Source organism: Nycticebus coucang, chromosome 9, assembly GCF_027406575.1.
Source record: "Nycticebus coucang isolate mNycCou1 chromosome 9, mNycCou1.pri, whole genome shotgun sequence".
NCBI lineage: Eukaryota > Metazoa > Chordata > Mammalia > Primates > Lorisidae > Nycticebus > Nycticebus coucang.
In genome coordinates, this window is record NC_069788.1 from 23688746 (window position 1) to 23715273 (window position 26528).

General features: G+C 38.5%; 1 protein-coding gene across 33 annotated transcripts in view; it reads left to right on the forward strand.

Moving 5' to 3' along the window:
* DST (dystonin) overlaps positions 1 to 26528 on the forward strand; it is a 465208-nt gene that overhangs the window by 300274 nt on the left and 138406 nt on the right. For 19 of the 33 annotated variants that reach the window (XM_053603761.1, XM_053603774.1, XM_053603750.1 and 16 more), the window contains 10 exons: positions 156 to 254; positions 11010 to 11138; positions 13721 to 13809; positions 14644 to 14779; positions 15812 to 21196; positions 21308 to 21457; positions 21603 to 21818; positions 21993 to 22142; positions 23261 to 23494; positions 24992 to 25144. In XM_053603761.1, the coding sequence (XP_053459736.1) occupies positions 156 to 254; positions 11010 to 11138; positions 13721 to 13809; positions 14644 to 14779; positions 15812 to 21196; positions 21308 to 21457; positions 21603 to 21818; positions 21993 to 22142; positions 23261 to 23494; positions 24992 to 25144 (6741 nt within the window). Of the gene's footprint in view, positions 1 to 155; positions 255 to 4140; positions 6871 to 8075; positions 10907 to 11009; positions 11139 to 13720; positions 13810 to 14643; positions 14780 to 15811; positions 21197 to 21307; positions 21458 to 21602; positions 21819 to 21992; positions 22143 to 23260; positions 23495 to 24991; positions 25145 to 26528 lie in introns of those variants that run through there. The other 14 variants (XM_053603771.1, XM_053603767.1, XM_053603768.1 and 11 more) reach the window with 5 other exon arrangements.

Below are 26528 nucleotides of genomic sequence, written 5' to 3' on the forward strand. Positions count from 1 at the left end.
TTGTACAACAGTAATAAGCTCATTCCCATATATTATTAGGGAATTGTATCCTTTACTGTTCCAAAGCCTAGCGAGTATTGTAATTATTACTCAAAGGTTATTTAATTTAATAAGGGCAACTGGAGATTATGTTATTATTTTCTCCTTATTTGCAGCTCATGGATCTGAGGACTCGGTACACGGCTCTGGTCACTCTCATGACACAGTATATTAAATTTGCTGGTGACTCACTGAAGAGGCTGGAGGAGGAGGAGGTAATTGCTAACTACAAACAGATAAATAAAAAGGAGCTCAATGTGAGCAGTAACTACAGAAATGTTTGTGCAAGCAGAAAAGGTTTCATGATAAATTTTTCTGGCTGATAGCAGATTAATTTACACAAGTAAATTAATAAAAACATTACAGTGAAAATAAGTAAAGGCCTAGGATTTTTGTTTGTTTTTAAGATTCTCTCAAATAGAAAGGCATTTAAAAATTTTCAGTTCAGGACTCTAATACAATAGGGTTAATGTCCTAAATGAATCTATTTAAATTATGAAATATTGGCAGATTGGTGGAGTTTTTTTCATCTTTCTCACAACTCAGAAATATATTTCTTTGAAGTATAGTTACTGCTACTGTGATATCTATAGAAATATTATTGGATGCATTTGTTTTATGCATTGAAAATTAATTTGCATCTTCAAATTAAAATTATTATAAATAATAACTATATTAAGGAGTCATTGACCTAGAAGTAGTCGGTGTCGTACAAAACAATATTACTTTTTAAGAATTACGGAGTTCTTAGTTTTGTTTTTGTTTTTGCCAAAAAGATGATATGGTGCATGGTAAGAGGACTAGTAAGTATCATAATGATTTGGAGGGCTTTTGGAACTTTGATATTGAATTTAAAAATTCTGTTCAGAAATGGGAAAAGTAAGGAGTTACTTATGAAAATCAATTGTCATAAAAGACTATTGTATTTAATCTTAAAGGAATTATACTGTGTTTTATTATCTTGATCTGCTTTCTATTGCTCAGAACAGATAAAAGTAGTTCACGAACGCCTGAAATAAATTTTGTGGGATCAGCCATTTTAAATTGGGCTATTGTTGAATTCTGAAGGTGATTATGCTTGGTGTAACTCTATTCATACAAGAGAGCCAAGACATTAGTAAACATCTATTAGATGTTACTTCTTAGTTTGTAAAAATGTCAACACATTTGTGAATTATTTTAGTCTGTTCAGAGTTAAGTTTTCTGTAGCTGAATCACTAACATAGCTAAACGCAAGACTTTATAACCAGCTTCCTCTGTGCTTAAAAAGGAGTACGAGAATGTTGATCTATGAAAGAAATCCCCCCCTTTTTTACATTTTTAGTTTTTAAGAAATTTAATACCATTTTAAGTAATATTTAGATCTTTTAAATTGTATATGCAGAAATCAGATATAAAATAATTTTGTCTTTTTTCCTTTCTTATATATTTGATTGTATGTGTATGGGCTGCTTGGCTCAATTTATCTGATGAGGCAAAATACTAGCAATTAATAGAAACAAAAAATATTTTAGAATACCTAAAATATACGCAAATTATTATCTTTTAAAATATTACAGATTTATAGTTAATGGAAAACAAAACAATATATAGTTAATGAGAGATCATGCAATGACTATAATTTAAAATAGAAAATAAGACCACCATTAAGAATCATTTTAATAGAATGCCTTAGGAAAGATATATATATATCAGCTTTTAGACTCAAAAGTGTAGTTTTTCTGAAACTAAGTCTTAAAGATCCAGATGAGAAACATTGGTCTGAGAGCAGAATTTATCATAACAAATATAAAATCAACATAGATGCAAGTTAACTTCAGAAGTAATACCAAATTAGTTAGGAAAAGGTTCATAGAATATCTGTAATAGGTTGTAGATGTGATGAAGAGATTCTTTAGTCTGTGTTCAGAGCAAAATAGATTAAATATTATTAGATATTAATCATCGAAATTAAAGGACAACTTTGAGGAACATTAGGGAAAACATGAAGAAATTATTATTACTATTACTATTATTATTTTATTTATTTTTTAAGAGACAGAGTCTCACTTTATTGCCCTCTTTAGAGTGCTGTGGTGTCATAGCTCACAGCAACATCCAATTTGGGCTTAAGTGATTCTCTTGCCTCAGCCTCCCGAGTAGCTGGGACTACAGGTGCCTGCCACAACATCCGGCTATTTTTTTGTTGCAGTTTGGCTGGGGTCAGGTTTGAACCCGCCACCCTTGGTATATGGGGCCGGCACCCTACCCACTGAGCCATAGGTGCCACCTGAAGAAATTACTTTTTATGCAAATGAGTTTGAGCTCTACAAGAAAACAAAGCAGCAAATGGACTATTATTCCTAATAGTTTTTCTTACAGTGGCTAGAATATTCAAGAGTTATCCAGACAACACAAGATTATTAACAAATCACTTTGCCTATACTTAAGATATTGAAGGTTTCAACAATAGGTATTATTTTTCAGAGGGAATTTCCATTTATTTTTAAACCTGAGAACCTGACCAGGAAAAAAAAAAAGAAGTCTTAAAACTTCTCAGCATTAGCTAAGTTTTAAAGGTGGTTTGATAAACTGAAAAAGAACCTCTTAGAAATAGTCTCCTAAAAAAATATGAAAAACTCAATATTTCAATAGATAAAATGCCTGATACTGAAATAAAGAAGACAGAGCAGTGAGGTTAGCAGATTGTGATGAGATTTGTTTCTATATGAATTATTATTAGAAACCATATTTAGGTTAGCAGAGGAAATTCACATCAAAATGATTGGGGACCAAGGAATTAGAGGAAGTAAAATAAGATGTATGGTTTTTTTTTTTTTATTGTTTGGGATTCATTGAGGGTACAAAACATTAGGTTATACTGATTGCATTTGTTAGATAAAGTCTGTCTATAACTGTGTCCCATCCCCAGCAGTATGCTGAACACCGTGACCCCTCACCCCCGCCCCACTCCTTCATGTTTTAAAATGAAAACAAATTTGTTACCCAAAATAATGTCTCTACTACTTTTTAAGTTGTTTCTAATTATTGTGATTTTGAATTGATACAAAACTAACAACATTATCTTTATTAATAAAGATAATTAAATTGTAATTATGCACTAACTTTGATCATGTTGTAGTTAATATAAAGCGTACTCCTCCCAGCTGAGGTTGATTCTATCATCAGTAGAGTAAAAAGGGGTGTTTTTGTATTTTATTTCACAAATTGAAGCTCAAGCCCTAAGTGTATTTAAAAGAAGCTATTATATTTAACAAAAATCTTTATATTCATGGAGTATCTAAAGGTACTTGTCAAGGTGGATTCATATGAGGCATGTCATTATCAACAACAACAAAATCTGTGAGTACATGAAGCATATCTTTCTAAAGCCAGCAGGGAATGGAACTGCCTTTGCATTAGCAATTACGATTATTATAATTGTCATCATATGGCAGATATAAACAAGTAAGGAATTTGACTTGAAAATTTTCAAGTTTTTATGTATTTTCCTTTTCCCCCATGTTAAGTATTACTTCTTAATTTGGCTGTCTATTCTGAAGTTTTTTGTTTCTTTAACCATAAAATGTGAGAATGTAAATATCATTTTTAATTTGCATCAAGCTAGATAAACTAAATTCTTCAGCGTCGTTCAGTTCCTGTGTGTTGTCTGTTTTTAGTTCGTAGGACTCTATGTTGTGTGCAAGAACAGAAAGAGAAATGTCGTGAGAGTCTTAGTTCCTATTATGTCATTCACCCATCACAAGTTTACAAAATCGTTTAACACCCACATCTCAATTTCCTTACCTGGAAAAGGTTGGAGTCGTGCTATATGTTTTGCGAGGTCCCTTCTTGCTAAAAAATCCTGAGCTAGCTAATTTTTTAAATAAAATTACTCCCGAGGGACAAAATAAGATGCTTCAGAAAACCTGTCTTGAAGGGTCATTTTTTGTCTTCTACCGCTGACTTACTGATGCTTCCTCTGAAGGTGGTGCTGGTGGTGGTGGTGATAGTGCTTATTCTGCATTTGGGCGCACCTGGTTTTCTAAGTACGTTATGCATCGTATTTTTAAGATAAATTTGAACAGAACGGGATTGACACTTTCAAAACATCTCTTGTAGATTAAAAGGTGTAAGGAGACTTCTGAACATGGGGCATATTCCGATCTGCTTCAGCGCCAGAAGGCAACGATGGTTGAGAATAGCAAACTGACAGGGAAGATTAGTGAACTGGAAGAGATGGTGGTCGAGCTGAAGAAACAAAAGTCCCGCGTGGAGGAGGAGCTTCCTAAGGTCAAAGAGGCTGCGGAAAATGAACTGAGAAAGCAGCAGAGAAATGTGGAAGACATTGCTCTGCAGAAGATAAGGGCTGAAAGTGAGGCCAAGCAGTACCGCCGGAAACTGGAGGCCATTGTGAGAGGGAAGGAGGCCGCTGAGCGGGAGCTGGACCGCGTGCGGCAGCTCACAGTGGAGGCCGAGGCGAAGAGAGCGGCTGTGGAAGAGAACCTGCTCAATTTTCGGAATCAGTTGGAGGAAAACACCTTCACCAGAAGAACGCTGGAAGATCATCTTAAAAGAAAAGATTTAAGTCTCAGTGACTTGGAGCAACAAAAACATAAGTTGATGGATGAATTAAGAAGAAAGAGAGATAATGAGGAAGAACTCTTGAAACGGATAAAGCAGATGGAAAAAGACCTCGCATTTCAGAAACAGGTGGCAGAGAAACAGGTGCAAGAAAAGCAGAAAATCGAGTTGGAAGCCAGAAGGAAAATAACGGAAATTCAGCATTCGTGTAGAGAAAATGCGTTGCCGACTTGTGCGATGCCTCAGGCTGCATCGTGCAGGGCAGCACTCGGCCTGCAGAACGATCGCGATAAGCAGAAAACAGCAGAACTCCAGCAGCAGGTGCACGAACTGACAGTGGCCAACAGGAGGGCCGAAAAGGACATGCAAGAGCTGAAGTACGAGCTCAGTGCCCTGCAGCTCGAGAAGACCTCGTCTGAGGAAAAGGCTCGATTGCTAAGAGATAAACTGGATGAAACAAATGATATGCTGAAGTGTCTTAAATTGGAGTTGGAACGGAAGAACCAGGCAGAGGAAGAGTATTCTCAGCAACTCCGAGAACTTGATAGGCAGTTGAACCAAACCACAGGTAAAGCAGAAGAAGCCATGCAGGAAGCCAATGATCTCAAGAAAATAAAGCACAATTATCAGTTAGAACTAGAATCTCTTCATCATGAAAAAGGGAAACTGCAGAAAGAAGTGGACAGAATCACCAGGGCACACACCATGGCTGAGAGGGATATTCAGCATTTAAATTCACAAGTTCATTCTCTGCAGGGCGAGAAGGAGTTGGAACGACTACGAATATGCCAGAGAAAATCAGATCATTTAAAAGAACAGTTTGAGAAAAGCCACGAGAGGCTGCTTCAAAATATCAAAGCTGAAAAAGAAAATAATGACAAAATTCAAAAGCTTAATGAAGAATTAGAGAAAAGTAATCAGTGTGCAGAATTGCTAAAACAAAAAGTAGATGAGCTTACGAGGCGGAATAATGAAACCAAATTAATGATGCAGAGAATTCAGACAGAATCAGAGAAAGTGGTTTTCGAGAAACAAGCTATCCAGCAAAGATGTGAAACCCTGAAAATTCAGGCCGATGGCTTCAAAGAGCAGCTACGCAACACAAACGAACACTTGCACAAACAGACAAAAACAGAACAGGATTTTCAGAGGAGAATTAAATGCCTGGAAGAGGACCTGGCCAAAAGTCAAAATTTAGTAAGTGAATTTAAGCAAAAGTGTGACCAGCAGAACATTATTATCCAGAATACCGAGAAAGAAGTGAGAAATCTGAATGCAGAGCTGAACGCTTCCAAAGAGGAAAAGCGCCTGGGGGAGCAGAAGGTCCAGCTGCAGCAAGCTCAGGTGCAGGAGTTGAGTGATAGGCTGAAGAAGGTGCAGGACGAACTGCACTTGAAGACCATAGAGGAGCAGATGACACACAGGAAGATGGTTCTGTTTCAGGAAGAGTCTGATAAATTCAAACGTTCAGCAGAGGAGTTTCGGAAAAAGATGGAAAAATTAATGGAGTCCAAAGTCATCACGGAAAACGATATTTCCGGCATTAAGCTTGACTTTGTGTCTCTTCAGCAAGAAAACGTCAGAGCTCAAGAGAATGCTAAGCTTTGTGAAATAAATATCAAAGAACTTGAAAACCAGCTTCAGCAGTACCGTGAGCAAATGCAGCAAGGGCGGCACGTGGAAGCCGACCATTACCAGAAGTGCCGGAGGCTTGAGGAGGAGCTGATCGCTCAGAAACGGGAGGTTGAGAAGCTGAAGCACAAGATGGACCAACAGATAAAGGAACATGAGCATCAGTTAGTTCTGCTCCAGTGTGAAATCCAAGGAAAGAACACAGCCAAAGACTGCACCTTCAAACCGGATTTCCAGACAACCGTGAAGGAGGATCAGCAATCTGGAGACCTCCCTGCGAGGAATCCTGGTCACCTTCACCAGGCAGCCAGGTCTCCTCTGCTGAGATGGACTCAAGAACCCCAGCAGTTAGAAGAAAAGTGGCTGCGTCAGGTTGTCGAACAAAAACCAAAAGAAGTTCAGTTCTGGCCAGCAGGGGCGCCCCTCGAGAAAGAGAAAAGCCCGCAGTGTTACTCGGAGTACTTTTCTCAGACGAGCACTGAGTTACAGATCACTTTTGATGAGGCAAACCCTCTCACGAGACTATCAGAAATTGAGAAGATAAGAGATCAAGCCCTGCACAGTTCCAGACCACCTGCTAAATACCAAGACAACAAGTATGAAATAGAACTGGTGAAGCTTTTGGCGCCCTTAGAGGTATACTCCGTGTTCTGAAACCTTGTCGGCTTCCTCACGTCCAGCCTCCTATCTTGTTTCCTTTCTCTCCTCACGTCCAGCCTCCTATCTTGTTTCCTTTTTCTCCTTGACTAAAGTTTTAACAATTCTTAATGTGATTGACTCTTGGTAGTTTTGACAGGAAAATAATGTTGTGATTCTTGTAGTGCTTTACCAGAGTCTGTATTATAAATTATCATTCTTTCATTTTGAGTGTTTGAGATTAAACATACAGACATATCGTGGGAATGCTGTCATATCTGAAGAACTAGGTTTTGAAAAACATGACTATAAAAATATTAGAAGAACTGAGCCGTTAACTTTAACTTTTAACATATTCTATGGCTAAATTTCATCTCAGCCATTTTTCTTTTTTGAGACAGAGTCTTACCTTGTCACCTTGGTGGAGTGCCATGGTGTCATATAGTTCACTGCAACCTCAAATTCTTGGGTTTAAGTGATCTTCTTGCCTCAACCTCCTGAGTAGCTGGGACAACAGGCACACACCACAGTGCCTGGCTATTTTCAGAGATGGGGTCTTGCTGTTGTTCAGGGTGGTCTCAAACTCCTGAGCTCAAGCAATCCACCCTAGTCTGCCTCCCAGAGTGCTAGGATTACAGGGGATTACGAACGTGAGCCACCACACCAGTTAAGTTTTTTTTCTCCTCCCTCCCTCGCTCCCTCCATCTCTTCCTTCCTTCTCTTCGTTGCCCTGGGTACAGTACAGTGGCATCAGCATAGTTCACAGCAACCTGAAAGTCCTGAGTTCAAGTGATCCTCGTGCCTCAGCCTCCTGAGTACCTGGGCGTACGGGTGGGCGACACTGCACCCAGCTAATTTTTCTATTTTTAGTAGAGATATGGTCTTGGTCTTGGTCTTGCTCAGGTTGGTCTTGATCTCCTGAGCTCAAGTGATCCTCCCGCCTTGGCCTCCCCGAATATTAGGATCATAGGCATGAGCCACTGTACCCGGCTTAATCTTACTTAAATAAACTATTTTAATACCTTTAATTGTTGTGTACAGTATACTTCAGACTCTCAACTTCTTATTCCTGATCCTGCCTTGGTTTGAGATTTTTGTCTTTTATCTCATTTTTTTAATTCAAGAAATTATTTTTAGACTGAGAAGGGTGAAGTGGCATAATGTTCTTTAGGTGACTTTTAACATCTTATAAATTCCTGTTACAGATAGCTAAGAACAAGCAGTGTGATATGCATGCCGAAGTCACAACCTTGAAACAAGAAAAGAACCCAGTTCCCAGTGCTGAAGAATGGATGCTTGAAGGGTGCAGAGCATCTGGTGGACTCAAGAGAGGAGATTTCCTTAAGAAAGGCTTAGAGCCAGAGACAGTCCAGAACTTTGACAGTGATTATGCACGTTCAGTCAGGGACGATGAGTTTAAATTCCAAGGGCTCAGGCACAGTGTCACTGCCAGGCAGTTGGTTGAAGCTAAGCTTCTGGACATGAGAACAATCGAGCAGTTGCGACTTGGTCTTAAGACTGTTGAAGAAGTTCAGAAAACTCTCAGCAAGTTTTTGACAAAAGCCACCTCCATTGCAGGGCTTTACCTAGAATCTACAAAAGAAAAGATTTCATTTTCCACAGCAGCCAAGAGAATTCTAATAGACAAGATGATGGCTTTGGCATTTCTGGAGGCTCAGGCCGCAACAGGTTTTATAATCGATCCCATTTCAGGTCAGACATACTCTGTGGAAGATGCAATTCTGAAAGGGGTTACTGACCCTGAATTCAAAGCTAGGCTTCTTGAGGCAGAGAAGGCAGCCGTGGGGTATTCATGTTCTTCCAAGACATTGTCAGTGTTTCAAGCTATGGAAAATAGAATGCTTGACAGACAAAAAGGTAAACACATCTTAGAGGCCCAGATTGCCAGTGGGGGCATCATTGACCCTCTGAGGGGCATTCGTGTTCCTCCAGAAATCGCTCTGCAGCAGGGGCTATTAAATAATGCCATCTTACAGTTCTTACACGAGCCATCCAGCAACACACGGGCCTTTCCTAATCCCAATAACAAGCAAGCTCTGTACTACTCAGAATTACTGCGGATGTGTGTATTTGATATAGATTGCCAGTGCCTTCTGTTTCCATTTGGGGAAAGGGACATCTCCACCCTCAATGTAGAGAAAACTCATAAAATTTCTGTAGTGGATATTAAAACAGGAGCAGAACTGACTGCATATGAGGCTTTTCAGAGAAACCTAATTGAAAAAAGCGTATATCTTGAACTTTCAGGACAGCAATATCAGTGGAAGGAAGCCACATTTTTTGAATCCTATGGGCATCCTTCTCATATGCTGACTGATACCAAAACAGGCTTACAGTTCAACATCAATGAGGCTATAGAGCAGGGAATGCTTGACAAAGCCATGGTCAAAAAGCATCAGGAAGGCCTCATCACACTTACAGAACTTGCTGATTCTTTGCTCAGTCAGTTAGTTCCCAAGAAGGATTTGCGTAGTCCTATTGCAGGCTATTGGCTGACTGCTACAGGGGAAAGGATCTCTGTGCTAAAGGCATCCCGTAGAAATTTGGTTGACCGGATTACTGCGCTCAGATGCCTTGAAGCCCAAGTCAGTACAGGAGGGATCATTGATCCTCTTACTGGCAAAAAGTACCGGGTAGCTGAAGCTTTACATAGAAGCCTAGTTGATGAGGGCTTTGCCCAGCAATTGCGACAGTGTGAATTAGTAATCACAGGGATTGGCCATCCTGTCACTAAGAAAATGATGTCAGTGATGGAAGCTGTGAATGCAAATATCATAAGTAAGGAAATGGGAATCCGCTGTCTGGAATTTCAGTACTTGACCGGGGGGTTGATAGAGCCACAGGCTCACTCCCGGTTGTCGATAGAAGAGGCTCTCCAAGTAGGTATTATAGATGTCCTCATTGCTACAAAACTCAAAGATCAAAAGTCCTACATCAGAAGTATAATCTGTCCCCAGACAAAAAGAAAGTTGACGTATAAAGAAGCCTTAGAAAAAGCTGATTTTGATTTCCACACTGGACTTAAGCTGTTAGAAGTCTCAGAACCCTTGATGACAGGAATTTCTAGCCTCTACTATTCTTCCTAAGAGGATGTGTTTAAATAACTTTGTACAGAGGATGATGCCAGCTGGTTCATGCTGTCTATGCAGAACATGTGACATCAGCTAATTGTGTAACATATACTCTATTTCTTGAGAGCTAGAAATAACTTGTTGCTGAGAAAAGAGAGTAAGTTTTAAATTGAAAATAACAAAAGATTTGCCGCCCTTAAAATGGTTTCATTTAGCTTTGAGAATAGTTTTTGAATCTTTGCCCATGCTAAAATAAACATGTTTTACCTAGAATATGGCATAAGCTTGATGAACTGCAACAAGTTCACAGCATCATTTCTTCAGAATTCTTCTTCACCAAATAGATCCAGCCTGGTAGTAGGGTTCCCGTTTAGTAAATGATGCCTTGCCCTCACTGAAACCACACCAAGCAGCCGTGAAAACAAAAACTCATTCCTATATCCGTGAGGCTGCGGTGTTTTAGATTGCTTCAAAAAACGAAAAAGCTTTGGATTTTCCCGTATGCATGTATATGGCCTTCTTTACATATTAGAAAGTTTGCCACAATTTCTCATTTCTAGTTAAGATTTTGGAATTAAAAGCTAGCATTATGAGTGCATTGTGTGTTTGAAGAGGGGAAGGATTTTCTTTATTCGTGTACTTTTCTCATGTTTGTATTCATTCTCCATTCTTTCATCTTTTCGTTTTCTGATTATGTTTCTGCCAAGGCGCTCATGATTATAACGCTAATGCAAAGGCAGCGATTCAAAGATCTTCTATTGCTTCATGAATAAAGTTGAACTTTTTAATTTGTCATATTGATGGAACAGCTGGGAGGTTGGACCGATCACTAAAGAATGTTTGTCACAGCTTTCTATGCTACTATAAACATTTTGGAGACACATCTGCTATATAACATGTTAAACACGGTTAAGCAAATAAAATATTTCAGTAGCCTGTGTGTGAGGAAGAAACATTTTTACATTTTTGTTTTATATGGAGAAGTCAGTTTAATAACTCAGTCATTTATTGGAATGTCTTTTTTTTTTTAACCACCACACTCGTCAGAGGTCACTGGAAGAAGAAAAGAAAGAACATGTTGATAAAGCCAAAGAATTACAGAAATGGGTCTCAAAGATCAGCAAGACATTGAAAGATGGAGAGAAGGCTGGAAAATCTACCTTCTCTAAGCAAAAGGTATTAACAGAGGTCCTGGTTTAATGACAGCGAGTAGTCTTTACTGAGTTGGTATAGTCCAGCTAGCACAACGTTTAATACTTTGCCTTAATCCCCCCCCCACACACACACACTTTTTTTATTAAATGTGAAGACAAGGGAACATTTCTACATTGCTGGTAGGAATGCAAACTAATACGGTCCTTTTGGAAAGATGTTTGGAGAATACTTAGAGATTTAAAAATAGACCTGCCATTAGATCCTATAATTCCTCCACTGTATATATCCAGAAGACCAAAAATCACAATATAACAAAGATATTTGTACCAGAATGTTTATTGCAGCCCAATTCATAATTGCTAAGTCATGGAAGAAGCCCAAGTGCCCACTGACCCACGAATGGATTAATGACAAATTGTGGTATATGTACACCCTAGAATATTATGCAGCCTTAAAGAAAGATGGAGACTTTACCTCTTTCATGTTTACATGGATGAAACAGGAACATATTCTTCTTAGCAATTTCCCCCATTTTTATAGGTAATTATAATGAAGGGCAGAGAGACTAAGTAACTTGCCCAAGAAATTAAGGCTAGTATGTGGCAGAAGAAGGTATCTCTGATTCCCAAGCCTGAATTCTATATATTGGCCTTACTATTACTAAACTAATATGTCGTTATGTCTCCCTCCTGATCGTTATCATGAAAATTGCTGAAGAGCAGAATCATCCTGTTGGATTATCCATGCATTCCATATTCTAAATATGTTAACATAAAAAGTTTCAAGATCAATGAACATACACACTAGGTTGTTAACACTCTTGAGTATTGACTTTAGATACTTTTTTGCATCTGTTCTATTTCATAAGGAGGGATTTATAGTCATTCACCAGAAATTCCAGTTTCTTTCCCCTACCCAAGTGAATTCTTTAGTCCCGTGGGCCGTGGTCTATGTCCCATCTATTTAGCGTTAGGCTGCAGCTTGTGAGATGTTGGTCTTCCATTGGACTGCACCACTGGTAGCTCTTGGGACTTCTGTGCTTATGCTGCTGGTGTTAGCGCTGGAATTGCTGTTGTATTTTTAAGAGACAAATTTCTGCTAAGATAAGAAGCATTTTCCTCAAGGAGTATTTCTCCTTTATTATTACCTTCCTGTCCTTGCCTGATGTTTGGAAATTTCATGGGCTATTGCCACATTTCAATGTTTTAGCAGCCCCTCCTAGCTCTGCTTCAGTACATACTTGTCATCAGTTAAAACAGATTTTGTCAACATGACGAATTAGAGGAAAATGGCTATGTCTTGACTAGTTTTATCCGTGACATGAGCCAAACATACCTATTTCCGGTTCTTTCTTGGAGAAATTTACATATCTGAGTATATACTTGAAATATTACTCATTTGAAATAAATTTGTATTAGCTCATATGCTTATATACCGTATACCTTACAGTGCAGAAGAAATGAGAAGTTGTTCAGTGTTTTAATTCAAAAACCTTCATAAATTTAATGCAAATATTTCATTTAAAATACAATCTTCGCTTTTGTTTTCTCATCAAATAGGAAGACAAATAAAATAAGGACATAAACCTTTCTAAAGATTTCTTGGGAGAACAAGTTTCTTTTGTGATATGTGCATTATAAGCCATTGTATTTTAACATTCTAATAGTTTAAAATCCTACATATTACTCGATCAGATTTAGACCTAATACACATCAAAGTAGAGAGATACTATTTTTATGCAGATAATGGCCTTAATTATGACTTTCTAAGAATATTTGGCCTCTTGTTAAAGGAAATTTAAGGTAATTTGATATGAATGTGTTCTTCAAAAATCATTATGGCTTCATGATTACCTGTAACTGTGAAAAATAGATTTTTAAGTTGGCCCTAAGTAGAATACACAGGAGAAAAAAATACATCTTTTCACTGGAACATTTCCTCTCATTTCTGCTCATTTAAAAGAATGGCAGTTAATCTCTGAATGGAAGATTCCAAAGGGAAACACTGAAGTATTAGGAGGAAGTGTTATGACCTCTTGCTTTTCCCCGAACAGATCAGTTTCATTTCTCTAACCTTTAAAGGAGGGTCTTTGCATTAGAGGTTATTTATTCTTGATTTGGGTACCTATAGATTAATACTTTCACCATATTTTTTTCAAAAGGAGTGGTGTACTTGGGAACCAAGGGAGAAAAAGGTGCTCCTTGGAAGAAGTATTCCACATTCATGTATCTCTGTGATGTATGAGGATGATGTGGGCCAGTGCTGAACATTGGGCCATGTGGGCGTTAAGGACACCGTTATCTATGCTTGGGTTGGGGCAAGTGTGAGAACTATCATATCATGTTGTATGATTATTTCCTAATAAAAAGGATGGCATTAAGGATCTAGAGAGGAGCTTTCCTGAATCCTTCATCCTAAATCAAGTACTCTTCTTATCTGGGCTTCTAGACTGCTAATAACTGACAGATTGTTGACTTGGGTCATCCAGAAGGGAGACCCATCCATCATTTGGGTCTTGATTAAAACTTGTTTAGTTTTTTAAAAGCTAGCATTGTTTAGTTTTTTTGAGGGAAGGATTTGAATGTGACTTCTTTACTTTACAGATTTCTAGTGAGGAGATATCAACCAAAAAGGAACAGTTATCTGAAGCACTTCAAACCATGCAGATTTTTTTGGCTAAACATGGAGACAAGTATGTTGGCTGTCATGATCTCTTTGATGCAAAGTAGGGAAGTGTTCTTCAAAAAGGAGATGGAAAGTTTTAATTAATCGAGATTTATAAGATGAAACAAACTAATCACATTCTCCTTAATATGGTAACACAACGAATATAAACTTAGCAACTTAATTAACCATCACTTTGAATTGTCACCACAACTCTGAAGTTTACCAATTTTCCTTATACGTTTTTGATAAGGAAACACGCTCAGAGAGGTTAGGGATTAATAGCTAGTGAAAGGTAGACTTAACATTTTGGAAAAATATGTGTGAATATCCTCTTCATTTTCTTAGGTGAGACGTATGGCAGCCTGGTTTCTCAGAGTTTGGTCCTACCTTTTGCAATAAGGCACTTTTATGTATTTCAGTCAATGTGTCAGGGAAGGAGTTTGTTCTTTTCTTAAACCCTTTTTAGATGACCTCTTTAGGATTATTCCAGAATGACTGTGTATTAGATAATCAGGTAATTTCCTTAAGTTGAAACTAGATTTGTCTTGAGAAATGGTGCCTTATTGGTCCTTTTCCATTTGGGGACTAACACTAGCATGTTTCCTTCTGTCAGATAATAATAGTTGTTATTCTGGAAATTTGGATGGTAGAGAAGTGCCAGTATATTTTTAGTTAATAGCTTTCCTTCGGTCCTGTTCTCAGGCAAGGGAAAGATTACTATACAGTCATGCCAAGACTTGAGAAATATATATGTGAGGCTGCATTTTACTTTATAAGCATGTGACAAAGTGAGCCTAATGTATCATCTTTATCACTTGAAGACTTGCACTACCCTGTTAATACTTTCTGGTTATTTTAGAATGACAGATGAGGAGAGAAATGAACTGGAAAAACAAGTGAAAACTCTTCAAGAAGGTTATAATTTATTATTCAGTGAATCTCTGAAACAACTACAAGAATCACAAACCTCAGGAGATAAAAAGGTAGAGGAAAAGGTAATGTTTACCTGAAGAAGTTTAGTTTTATTGCATGGCTGTGGAAGTATATGTCAATAATAAAGAAATGACTGAATTTTGTACGTGGATAAAACATGGATGGAGTTTATTCAAATGTTTGAAGATTTCGGTGTTTATTAAATGCAGTCTTACACTTGCTGATCATCAGTTTCTGTGACATCTTAATCTCTGCCTTGCATGTAAAAAGAAAGGAATCATTCATGTTTCTAACTCTACTCTTTAAAAGCCATTCTTCTAGTATATTACATGTTATATGTTTTAAAAGACCTATAAGTCCATCCTTAAAGGTGGCATTGGTGTGTTAAAGAGTTGGTTTGATTTTCAGAGATATTCAGGAGACTTACTTGAGTAACACAAGGCCATCTATCATAGTGAGGATGCCTTGCCGTCTTCTTGAAGTTTGGCACTTAAATTTTTTAAATTTGACTGTACCTTTATCAACCTGCCCAATATAATTTTCAATATTCAAAAAGTTATCTTTATATTTAATTTTGTTACTCCTGGGAATACTTTCCACATAATTTGTCACGTTTTGGGGGTATATAGCAATTTTTCTGGTTTGGTTTTTGACCGTGTTTGAAGAAGTCATATGCTGTAAACATCAATAGCATGGGGTTTGATATTCTCTTTCATGCCACTAGACTCTAATCTCACCCAAATGCAGAAAGCATGATTTGCCTTCTAGGTATGTGTTCTGTTTCCTCACTATCATCATCTACTCTGTGTGTCTTCACTAACCTTGTTAATATACACGGTGTTAAGTTTTCAATTCACAGATGCATGTTGTTTTCAAAGCTTTTATCACATCCTGTGCTGTTGAATAGATCACTGACATAGATCACTTGTGCATTTGAGCTGCCTAACATTCACAGCATTGCTGCACCTTGGTAAGTAGAGGATTTTTATGTTGAAGTGTATTATTTATTAAAACAAAAACAAAACTAAGTTGCATGAAGCTCTGCCCACCCTTGTCTGACAGACTGACCTGAAATTTTTGTATTTTCCTTTCAGCTGGATAAAGTGATTGCAGGCACCATTGATCAGAAAACTGGAGAAGTCCTTTCCATCTTTCAGGCAGTTTTAAGAGGCCTCATTGACTATGACACAGGGATTAGGTTGCTGGAGACACAGCTCATGATTTCTGGTCTAATTTCACCAGAATTAAAAAAGTGCTTTGAGCTCAAAGATGCCGAAAGTCATGGCCTTATTGATGAGCAAATTCTGTGCCAACTCAAAGAACTAAACGAAGCTAAGGAGATTATTTCTGCTGTGTCATCTGCTACAATTCCAGTACTGGATGCCTTGGCTCAAAGCATGATATCAGAACCCATGGCCATCAAAGTTCTGGAGATACTGCTCTCCACAGGCTTTCTCGTCATTCCAGCCACAGGAGAACAGTTGAGCCTACAGAAGGCTTTCCAACAGAACTTGATTTCCTCAGCATTATTTTCCAAAGTACTGGAAAGACAAAATATGTGCAAAGATCTCATTGACCCCTGCACCGCTGAGAAGGTGTCTCTAACAGATATGGTACAAAGAAGTGTTTTACAGGAAAATACCAGAATGTGGCTTCTACCTGTGCGACCCCAAGAAGGAGGTCGGATAACATTAAAATGTGGAAGAAGCATAAGCATTTTAAGAGCAGCCCATGAAGGTCTCATAGATCGTGAAACCATGTTTAGGTTATTAGGTGCACAACTTCTTTCTGGAGGTCTGATCAATGGCAACTCTGGTCAGAGAATGACCGTTGAGGAAGCTGTGGCAGAAGGGGTTATTGACAGAGACACTGCCAACAGTGTTCTCACCTACCAGGTTCAAACTGGTGGAATCATCCACTCAAACCCCGCCAAGCGCTTAACGGTAGATGAAGCAGTCCAGTGTGATTTAATAACGTCTAGTAGTGCCCTGCTGGTACTGGAGGCTCAGCAAGGCTACGTTGGACTCATCTGGCCCCACTCTGGTGAAATATTTCCCACATCTTCATCCTTGCAGCAAGAGTTGATTACAAATGAATTGGCCTACAAAATCCTGAATGGCAGGCAGAAGATAGCTGCTCTTTATATCCCTGAAAGTTCTCAAGTCATTGGTTTGGATGTTGCTAAACAGCTGGGAATTATAGATAATAGCACAGCATTGATTTTAAAAAATATAATACTGCCTGATAAAATGCCAGACTTAGGAGATGTAGAAACTTGTAAAAATGCCCGGAGATGGCTCTCTTTTTGTAAATTCCAGCCATCAACGGTTCATGATTATAGGCAAGAAGAGGATGTTTTTGATGGAGAAGAGCCAGTGGCAACTCAGAGCTCAGAACAAACTAAAAAATTATTCCTGTCTTACTTGATGATAAATAGCTACATGGATGCAAACACAGGGCAGAGGCTTTTGCTGTACGATGGAGACTTGGATGAGGCTGTTGGTATGCTGCTGGAAGGCTGTAGTACAGAATTCCCTGGCACATTTCTAAATAATGTTCCACATAACAAAAAGGATGAATGTACAGTTTCCCCAAGTAGTTTCGATACATATCATGGCAGAGAACCCAAACGTAAAGAGATCCCTGAAAATAAAAACTGTGCCACAGATGAAGAATTTCATGAGGTGGGAAATCACATCATGAGTAGTGAATTTTATCAGTCAGAGAGCCCAGCAAATATAGTATCAATTGATCATAAAGTTAACAATCCTAATCCTATGTCTTATTTAACACAGACTGAACTTGCAGAAGTTAGAGTGCTTGGACCTGACTCTGAGTATATACTTGAACACTGTAAAAATCAAAGTCAAGTTGACACAAGAGAACATGCAAATGAACATAGTCATTCTAAAGACATTAAAAACTTTGCAAGTGATTTGATAACAAATCCTACTGTGAAATCAAAAACGGGTAGATTCTGTGATCTGAACAAAACAGAGAATGAAGAAAATACAAACGAGGATTCCTCTATCTTTGACTATTCCCCCAGGCTAAGTGCCTTGTTAAGTCATGATAAATTGAGGCACAGTATGGGAGGTTTTAATGAGGCACATACCCCAGAAAGTGGAGGACATACACCTGACACCTCTGCATTGCCCTGTAATGACCAAACCATGTTATTGGGTCATACAATGGGAGAAAGATTTCAAGACCAGTTTCTTGGAATTGCAGCTATTAACATCAGTTTGCAGGGAGAGCACTTTGAAGCTTTAAATATTGCTAGTAGGAATCCTCAAGTGCAATATCACAGTGATAAATACATGTCGTGTACTTCTGGTGAGGATGAAAAAATACACACTGCTTCTCAGCAGAAACCTGAAGATGAGCAAAGTGAGGCTGAGTTAGAAGAGCACCCCTGTGCAGGTCCTGCTTGTGGGACACTGTTGCTTGAAGAAACTGTCAGTGCTGATGACTATGAAACGTCACTGCTGGACAGTCAGAAGAGTGACACAGGAACAGACACTGAGAGTGATGATGACTTTTACGATACCCCCTTGTTTGAAGATGATGACCACGATTCTCTGCTTCTTGAAGGTGACGATAGGGATTGTCTGCAGCCTGAGGACTATGACACACTGCAGGAGGAAAATGATGGGATGACTCCTCCAGCTGATGTTTTTTATGATGTTTCAAAAGAGGATGAAAATTCTGTGGTTCCTCAGGAGGGACTAATTGGTAACTTAAGTGTGACAGGCAAAGCACAGTGTCTTCAGGATTTTCTTATAGATACCGAGAAAGCTGAATTAGATTCTAGTCAAAGGATGCATCTGGATTGGTTTAGCTCAGACAAAGGGAATGAATGGTTGCTGGAAACTGAAGGGGAATGCGCAAATACCCTTGAAGGTGATGAGTCTGACTCATTGACTGATTATGAAATTGCAGGAAAGAAGGAGAGCTTCAGTGCTTCATTAAAATTCGATGACACTGGCAGTTGGAGAGAAAGAAAAGAAGAGTATGTAACTGGACAAGAAAGTCAATCTGATGCTGAGTATTTCGATTCTGTGCAAAGTGAAGAAAGTTGTGGAGATTATATGTGTGACAGTAATGATCAGGATGATGACAACGGTGGTTCTGATGACCAGAGTAATGACGACGTTGGTGTTGAAGAAGGAGAAGGCAGAGGAGGGATGGGAGGTGAGAAGAAAAAGCCCAGGTGCCAAGACAAGGCTGAAGATAGGGGTGTCCAGTTGTGTGCTTCCATTGGAGAGGAAAAGGAGAACAGTGATGAAAGTCAGGGTGTTAATAAAATGATTCTCCCGGATAAAATGCATGATTATAGTTTTTCAGAAAAACAGCAAAGTGCAAGTGTTTTACAGCCAGAATCAAGTAATATGAGTAGCTTAGTTACAGAAAGAAGCAACATTCCAGAAGGTGCAACTGAGATTTTTGGTAAAAGCAAAGAAGATGTGTTGAATCATGAGATGACACTAAAGCATGTAGTGCCACCTGTCATTAAAGAGGCTGAATCTGAAAAAGACTTTAGCCCTGTAAGTAGTTCAGGTAGTAATATCAGTTCAACTTCTGAATTAAGTGATAATCTAATAAACATAAAGTTTAAGTTGATTCTAGAGCCAGAATATACTGATCTTGTGAAAGGTGGAGATCAGTATCTTGAGAATGTAAAACCTACAGTTGACTCATCTTTTGATAAAGTCATCTATTCTGAGCCTGATTTAATAGGGAAGTCTGCTGAGGGAAGCCATCGTTCATCCCTAGCCTTTGTCACTGACAGTGATGGTGAAGGAAATGGAAGAGGTCACGTCAGAGGGAGAGTCAGCAAAAGTGCTACACCGAAAGAAGATGAGACGTCAGTTCAGAAGACAAACCTGGATGAGAGAGAAGTGCTTGCAGAAGGCTTGGTAGAAGAAAATAAATATCTCAAACTTTTACCTAGTAAAATTACAAGGGATTGTCTTAATTTAACTAATAGTCCATTTCCACAAATCGCAAACGATGAAGAACTTACTCAGAAAGGAAGGATTAAAAAAGCAGCTGCACCTCTTGCAGATGAACCAGAGAATCTACAGGCAATGATTAGTAAAAGTCCCGTTCCATCTGAGAATCTTGAAGAAATATTTGACGCATCAGCTTCCACAGTGATTGGTGATGGTGTTACTTCGGACGTCACATCATTTGAAGGGAGTACACATACTGAGAAACATGTATTCTCTGATGGCCCTGAAAAAGACCTTGATTTGTTTACGTATTTAAAACATAGTGCTAAAAATACAAAAGCAAGAGACCTGCCAACACCAAATGAAGATATCCCAAGCTGTGTTTTAATAGCTGCCCCTCCCACAAAAGAACATTTACGATTAGGAGTTAATGATACAGAAGAGAGCTCAACTTGTATCCAAGAAGACTTACCTCTAAATGAGATGGTGCAACCTAACGATCTTCATACTAAAGAAAGTATCTCAGAAGAAGGAACAGAAATTTCGTTCGCACTAGAAAGTAATGAAGCCACACTTTCCATCTTACCTCTAAAAATGGTGGAAGACCTTGGAAAAGGTGTTGTGCGGTCAGAGCTCTGTAGAAATAACACCAGTGGTATGTTAGGTAGTGACTACTCATACTTAGAAATAAATGATGAGAAAGAAAAAATTGAGCACCAGCCACCAAAGGAACAAGCCTTGTCTCCAAGACCCCAAGGAAAAGAGGTTCAGATTTCTGAATTATCTGAATTTCTTGAGGATGTAAAGGATATTCTAAAAAGCAGGTTGAAAGAGAGTCATACGGATCTTCAAGAGATTGAAGAAACTTCAGCCTGTGCAGACAGTAGAATTTTAATTCAAAACTTAATTAAAAGGATTAGCACATCACAGTTGGTAAATGAAGCGTCTGCTATACCCAGTGACTCTAAGATCAGTGATTATACAGGCGTTTCCCCTGTTAGTATCTCATCAGAACTAAAAGCAGAGAGTGGAGATGATTCTATTGCAAATCTCAAGTCTGAGCTTCTCCTTGCTCTGCTGAAGCAAAGTCAACATAGCCAAAAGATTCCAGGGGCATTTGAATTGATGAGAGAATTAACTCAATTGGAGTATGACCTAGGGAAAAGAGGTATTGCATCCAAAGTACTTCCACTGCAAGTTGAAAATATTTTCTACAAGCTGTTTGCTGATGGATATTCAGAAAAAGTAGAACAGGTTGGAGACTTGAATCAAAAAGTATATGCTACTTCTGAGACCGTGGAAAAAAGGCCACACATTCTTGGTGATCTTAAAAGCAAAGAAGGAAACTACTGTTCCCTTAATTTACAAACAATAAAAGAAGTTGGCCTAGAAAGTTCTGCTGGGTGTGGATCAGCATTGCCCAGCAGTGAGAAGCTCGAGGATCTATGTAATAATTCCCCAAACCATTTGGAATGTATTTCAGAGTCAAAACGAGAAACTTCTGGAGATAACTCAATGGGACAAGTAAGTTGACATTTTCATATTCAAATACCTGCATGAAACACTTGCTGTATTTTTTGTTTTAAAAATCGGTATAAAGGCTATTGAAGTAAAATTGTCCAAATTTGTTTTTAGTTTTCCAGTGAGTTACAGCAGTGTTTACAGCACACTGAAAAAATGCATGAGTATTTGGCTTTGCTTCAAGATATGCAACCCCCCTTAGACAACCAGGCGTCCCTGGATAACAATCTAGAAGCATTGAAGAATCAGTTAAAACACTTAGAGGTAAGGGCTGTCTGCTGCCTGTTTATAAATGGTGGTCAGCTGATGTTAGATTTGGGAAGAGAAGCAGAGCACGTTAGTTTTGTTTCTTGTTTATGCTTGTATTTTTTACTAAATAGAAAATCTAAATAGGCAAATTTCTTTGCAGACATTTGAATTGGGATTGGCTCCAATTGCTATTATTTTAAAAAAAGACATGAAGTTGGCAGAAGATTTCTTAAAGTCACTTCCCAGTGACTTTCCCAGAGGACAACTGGAGGAATTGGGTGTTAGCCTCCGGAATTTGCAGACTTCCTTTTCTTCCCTCAGCAATGTGTCTTCAGAAAGAATGAAACAGATCATGCTTGCAATTGACTCTGAAATGGTAGGTATAAAATGTCAAATTCTGATACTTGAAGAAAATTCGATTATTTGAGATTTTAGTCGTAAGATGAAGCCTTTTGTTTTATAAGATTAAACCCCTAAACCAGAACCACTATTCTCAAAGACTTGAAATTTGGGGGACAGACAGAAATGAATGAATAATTTTATTTTCTAGTCTAAACTAGCAGTTTCCCATGAAGAATTTCTGCATAAACTTGAGTCATTCTCCGATTGGATATCAGAGAAGAGCAAATCTGTGAAGGATATTGAGATTGGGAGTGTTCAAGATACTGAACATGTAAAGAAAAGTTTGGAGTTTCTCAAGGCAAGTATCAAAATAAATATGACATAGTATATCTAAAATACCTATAGATTTCATATAGTAAGTGTTTAGAAAATATGACTTTGCTAAGGCTGTAAGGGATTCTTTCCTTTCTTTGTCTCTAGAGATGTTTGTTTACAGCTGTGAAACTTAACGCTGCCATCCTGCTATGATCCCAAATGCCTTATCAAACTCTTAACTGCTGCTGACGTGTCGAGATTCGTATTGATGTTGATATTTATATGATAGGTACATAAATGTGTAACGGTAGTAATTAGTCATATAAAATAGTCACAGAAATACGCAACAATATAAGTAGTACGGTCATGTGTCTCATAATGATGGGGATGCTTTTAAGAAATGCAAGCCAGTAGGAAGTTTTGTCTTTCTATGACATCAGACTGTGCTTCTAAAAGCCTGGAAGACACAGCCATGCTTGTTACAGTCTAAACGCCCTGGGCAGCTGTAACTCCGTGTGCCTCCAAACACAGCTGCACATGGAAAGGGTGCAGGGAAAGTCCAGTATAGTAACCTTAGGAGACCAGCATCACACTGTATGGTCAGTTGCTGGATGAAACGTTGTTCCATTGTTCCCCGGTGTATGACTGTATTTATATGTTAGTCACTTTTGGTGTGCTGGATTTTTTTTTCCAAGTTCTTAATTTGGACAGGATGCCTCATGCCCGGCCGTTAGGCTTCCAGCCTAGGAGTCAGAAAACTGAAATTCTGGCCCGTTTAATTCATATTTCAAATTTCCCATAGTCTTACTTGGGTGTTACCACAACTTTGTGGCTGTTGTCAATACTAGAATGTAATATTTTAATGTAGATGTTTCCCTTCAATGTGCTAAATGTACCTAAGCTGGAAATTTGCCTTTTGTCAGAGTTACATTTTAAGTATGATGTGGCAGGCAAACATAAGATATTCTTAGAGAGAGTATTTACCTTTTTTATAATATACCAGCTACCCTGGTGTTGAAATAATTTATTGTCCTCTGTTACTAGATGATAGATCTTCGATGAATAACACAAAAGTCAGTAAACCTTTCCGTCACTGATATAAGAAGCATATTTAAAATACATTATGTTAATATAAACATTTCTGTGCTACTTTGTTCACAGAATGTCGTAAAAGAACTTGGGCATACCAAAATGCAGCTGGAAGCCACGGCCTTTGACGTGCAGTTCTTCATTTCTGAATATGCACAAGATCTGTCTCCCAGCCAAAACAAACAACTGCTGAGGCTCTTAAATACAACTCAGAAGTGCTTCCTGGATGTACAGGAATTAGTAACCACCAAGGTGGAGCGTTTAGAGACTCAGTTACAGCTAGAGCAAGATCTCGATGATCAGAAGGTTTGCCTGTCTTCGTGGAGTTGGAATTCTTTACTTTTAGTGTGAAACTGTAATGCAGACACCTAGGGATTATAGCATGATAGGAAAGGTTTTCTGGAAAGGCCTTAATGGACAGGGTATAATATAATATTTAAAGATTATCGCTTTCCATAATGATGCTATATTATAGTTGATTTTAATTTTCCCGACTCTCAAAAATATTCATTTTGGCTGAGAGTCTTGAATTTTTTCCACTAAGGGTAGGACATGTGGATGTACTCAGAAATGTAAGGACTGAATTGGCAAATGTATTGCTAAAGAGGGTTAAGAGTTTGCTTTTCCTCCGGGAGGTGAAGTGGCAAAGCAGTTCAGAGCATGGCTTGACATCCCAGCTGCATTACTCATTTGTTGTGTGACTTAGGGCAAGTCACAGAAGGTCAGTTATCTTATTGGGAAATTGGAAATCATAATAGTTCTAGCCTGGTAGTCTCGTGAGCATTGGTTAAAAAAAAAAATGCATATTTAAAAAAATACTTTATGGCTGGATGCAGTGGCTCACACCTGTAATCCTGGCATTATGGGAGGCTGAGGCAGGATGATCGCTGGAGGTCAGGAGTTTGAGACCAGCCTGAGCAAGAGCAAGACCCCATCTCTACTAAAAATAGAAAAATTAGCTGGGCATTGTGGCAGGCACCTATAGTCACGGCTACTCAGGAGGCTAAGACAGGAGGGTGACTTGAGCTCAGGAGTTTGAGGTTGCTATTGGCAAGGTTGCACTTTAGCTTGGGCAACAGAATGAGACTTTGTGTCAAAATAAAACAAAACAAAACCAAAAAACAAACAAACATTTTGTACCTTGCCTGGCATGTGTTTGACTTTTACTAAACATGATCTATGGCTATCAAATGAATAATTAGTGTACATATAATAGGAAAAGGAAAGAGGCAGGTAATTAGTAATGACTTTTAAGTTAATCTTCAAGATTTAACAGATTATAGTAAGAGTGCTAATAGCAATAATGAGTAAAGAGGTGGGAATGCAGCACAGGGATTAAGTCAAAGACTGCATGCAGCGTTCCTTTTGTTATTTCTTGAAGCACAAGGCATTTTCTCTAGCATGATAACCTGTATGCACATATCAAATATGTTAACTGACAAATCACGACTAACTTCTCTTTTGATGTCTTTTTGCAGAATTAATTCTGTGTGTCGCAGTTTCCAAGAGCTTAAGAAAATGGGATGTTTCTTCCTGTTGGTCAGAAGTTCCATCTCTTACACATGTGCATGGCCAGTATTCTGTTGAGCAGTTTCATCTAAACGTGATCTCTGTCCATATACATGGAACAAGCTTGTACTTTCTGTCTCACCCGGCTCTGTCTGTACCCCACTGCTACCATGTTTACAGCATACTTCTGAAAGCTTATTACAGGAAACTTGAAAATGTGTTTGAATGAGAAGCTGTCACAATCGTGATTTTACGACCAGGCATTTAAGATGTTTTGGTTTATCTTCACTTTAGGATGTGGCAGAGCGTCAGCAGGAATACAGAGAAAAACTCCAGGGCATATGCGATCTCCTCACCCAGACTGAAAACCGGCTAATTGGTCACCAAGAAGCCTTTGTGATTGGGGATGGCACAGTTGAGTTAAAGAAGTACCAGTCCAAGCAAGAGGTAGAGTTTGGTTTTGTATTGGCAGCTCTGTGTGCATGTTTAATTACTATCATTTGGAAGGCAGTTAGGGTTATTGAAGAATACCAATAATTTTACCTTTTCAGAAGCAAGGCATGAGCTTGAGCTTTAAACTTTATGCTGAAAATTAGATATCTAACTTCAAGCAAGCCAGGATATTTTCTTCTCCTACTATTTTGGTAGGAAAAATTGAATGGAAAAGGTAGAAAGGTGGTTTGACAATGGAAATAACCTGTGTGATAAATTAAAATTTGCATCCATTTAAGGCCAGCCTACTCACATGCACATCAGGAAAAATAGCCATCAGTTTGAGTTCTTCCTCTTCTTACTTCCTTCTTATTTCTTCCCTCTTTCTCTGCAATTTGTTTCTTTCTATTGGAGGAAAATGAAAACAAATAACAAAAATGACAGTTAAAGATGTGTTTATTTTAGAGTCAGGAGAGAAAACATTCTCATTGTAATTAGATAGCTCTTAGTTCCTATGCCAGACTATCTATCTATCTATTGCCAGCTTTATAACTCAATCTCTGTGAGCCTCAGTTTCCCCATTGGTCATTCTTCCGTTGCTGCATAGTTTAAAAGTTAAGTAAATATTGTGTAAGTCACTAGCACAGTTAAAGTCACATATTAATGGCCCAATAAATAGGATTCTTTTTGATTCAGAAACTCATCAGAAAAATTTGAGAAGGATTAAAATAACGTATGGAGAAAAATAATATTAAAACTCAAATAGGGCTTGGCACTCATAGCACAGTGGTTACGGTGCCGGCCACACACACTGAGGGAGTGGGTTTGAACCCGGCCCAGGCCAGCTAAACAACAATGACAACTGCAACAAAAAATAGCCGGGCGTTGTGGTGGGTGCCTGTGGTCCCAGCTACCTGGGAGGCTGAGGCCAGAGAATCACTTGAGCCCAAGAGTTTGAGGTTGCTGTGAGCTGTGACGCCACGGTATTCTACCAAGGGGAACATAGTCAGACTCTGGCTCAAAAAATAAAAAAAACTCAAATAATACAATGTAGAGAATTAAAATGCATAATACAGGAGGAGAAGAAGAGGAAAATTACATAGAGAAATCTCAACAGAGAAAAGCTAGAACTACCCAAGAGGGATCTGAATCTTGAGCTTCCCAGCAGCCAGGGCAAAGAGACAAACATTGCTATTATAGAAGCTGGTGTTTAGATGAAGAAGGTATCTTATTTCACTGGGGAAACTGTTTTTATCCTGAGCAATAGATATATAGTTGAAAATAAAGGTTTATTTTACTTTTATATTTATTTTATTGAGACAGACCCTCACTCTGCCACCCTAGGTAGAGTGCTGTGGCTTCAAATTTGCTCACAGTAACCTCATATTCCTGGGCTCAA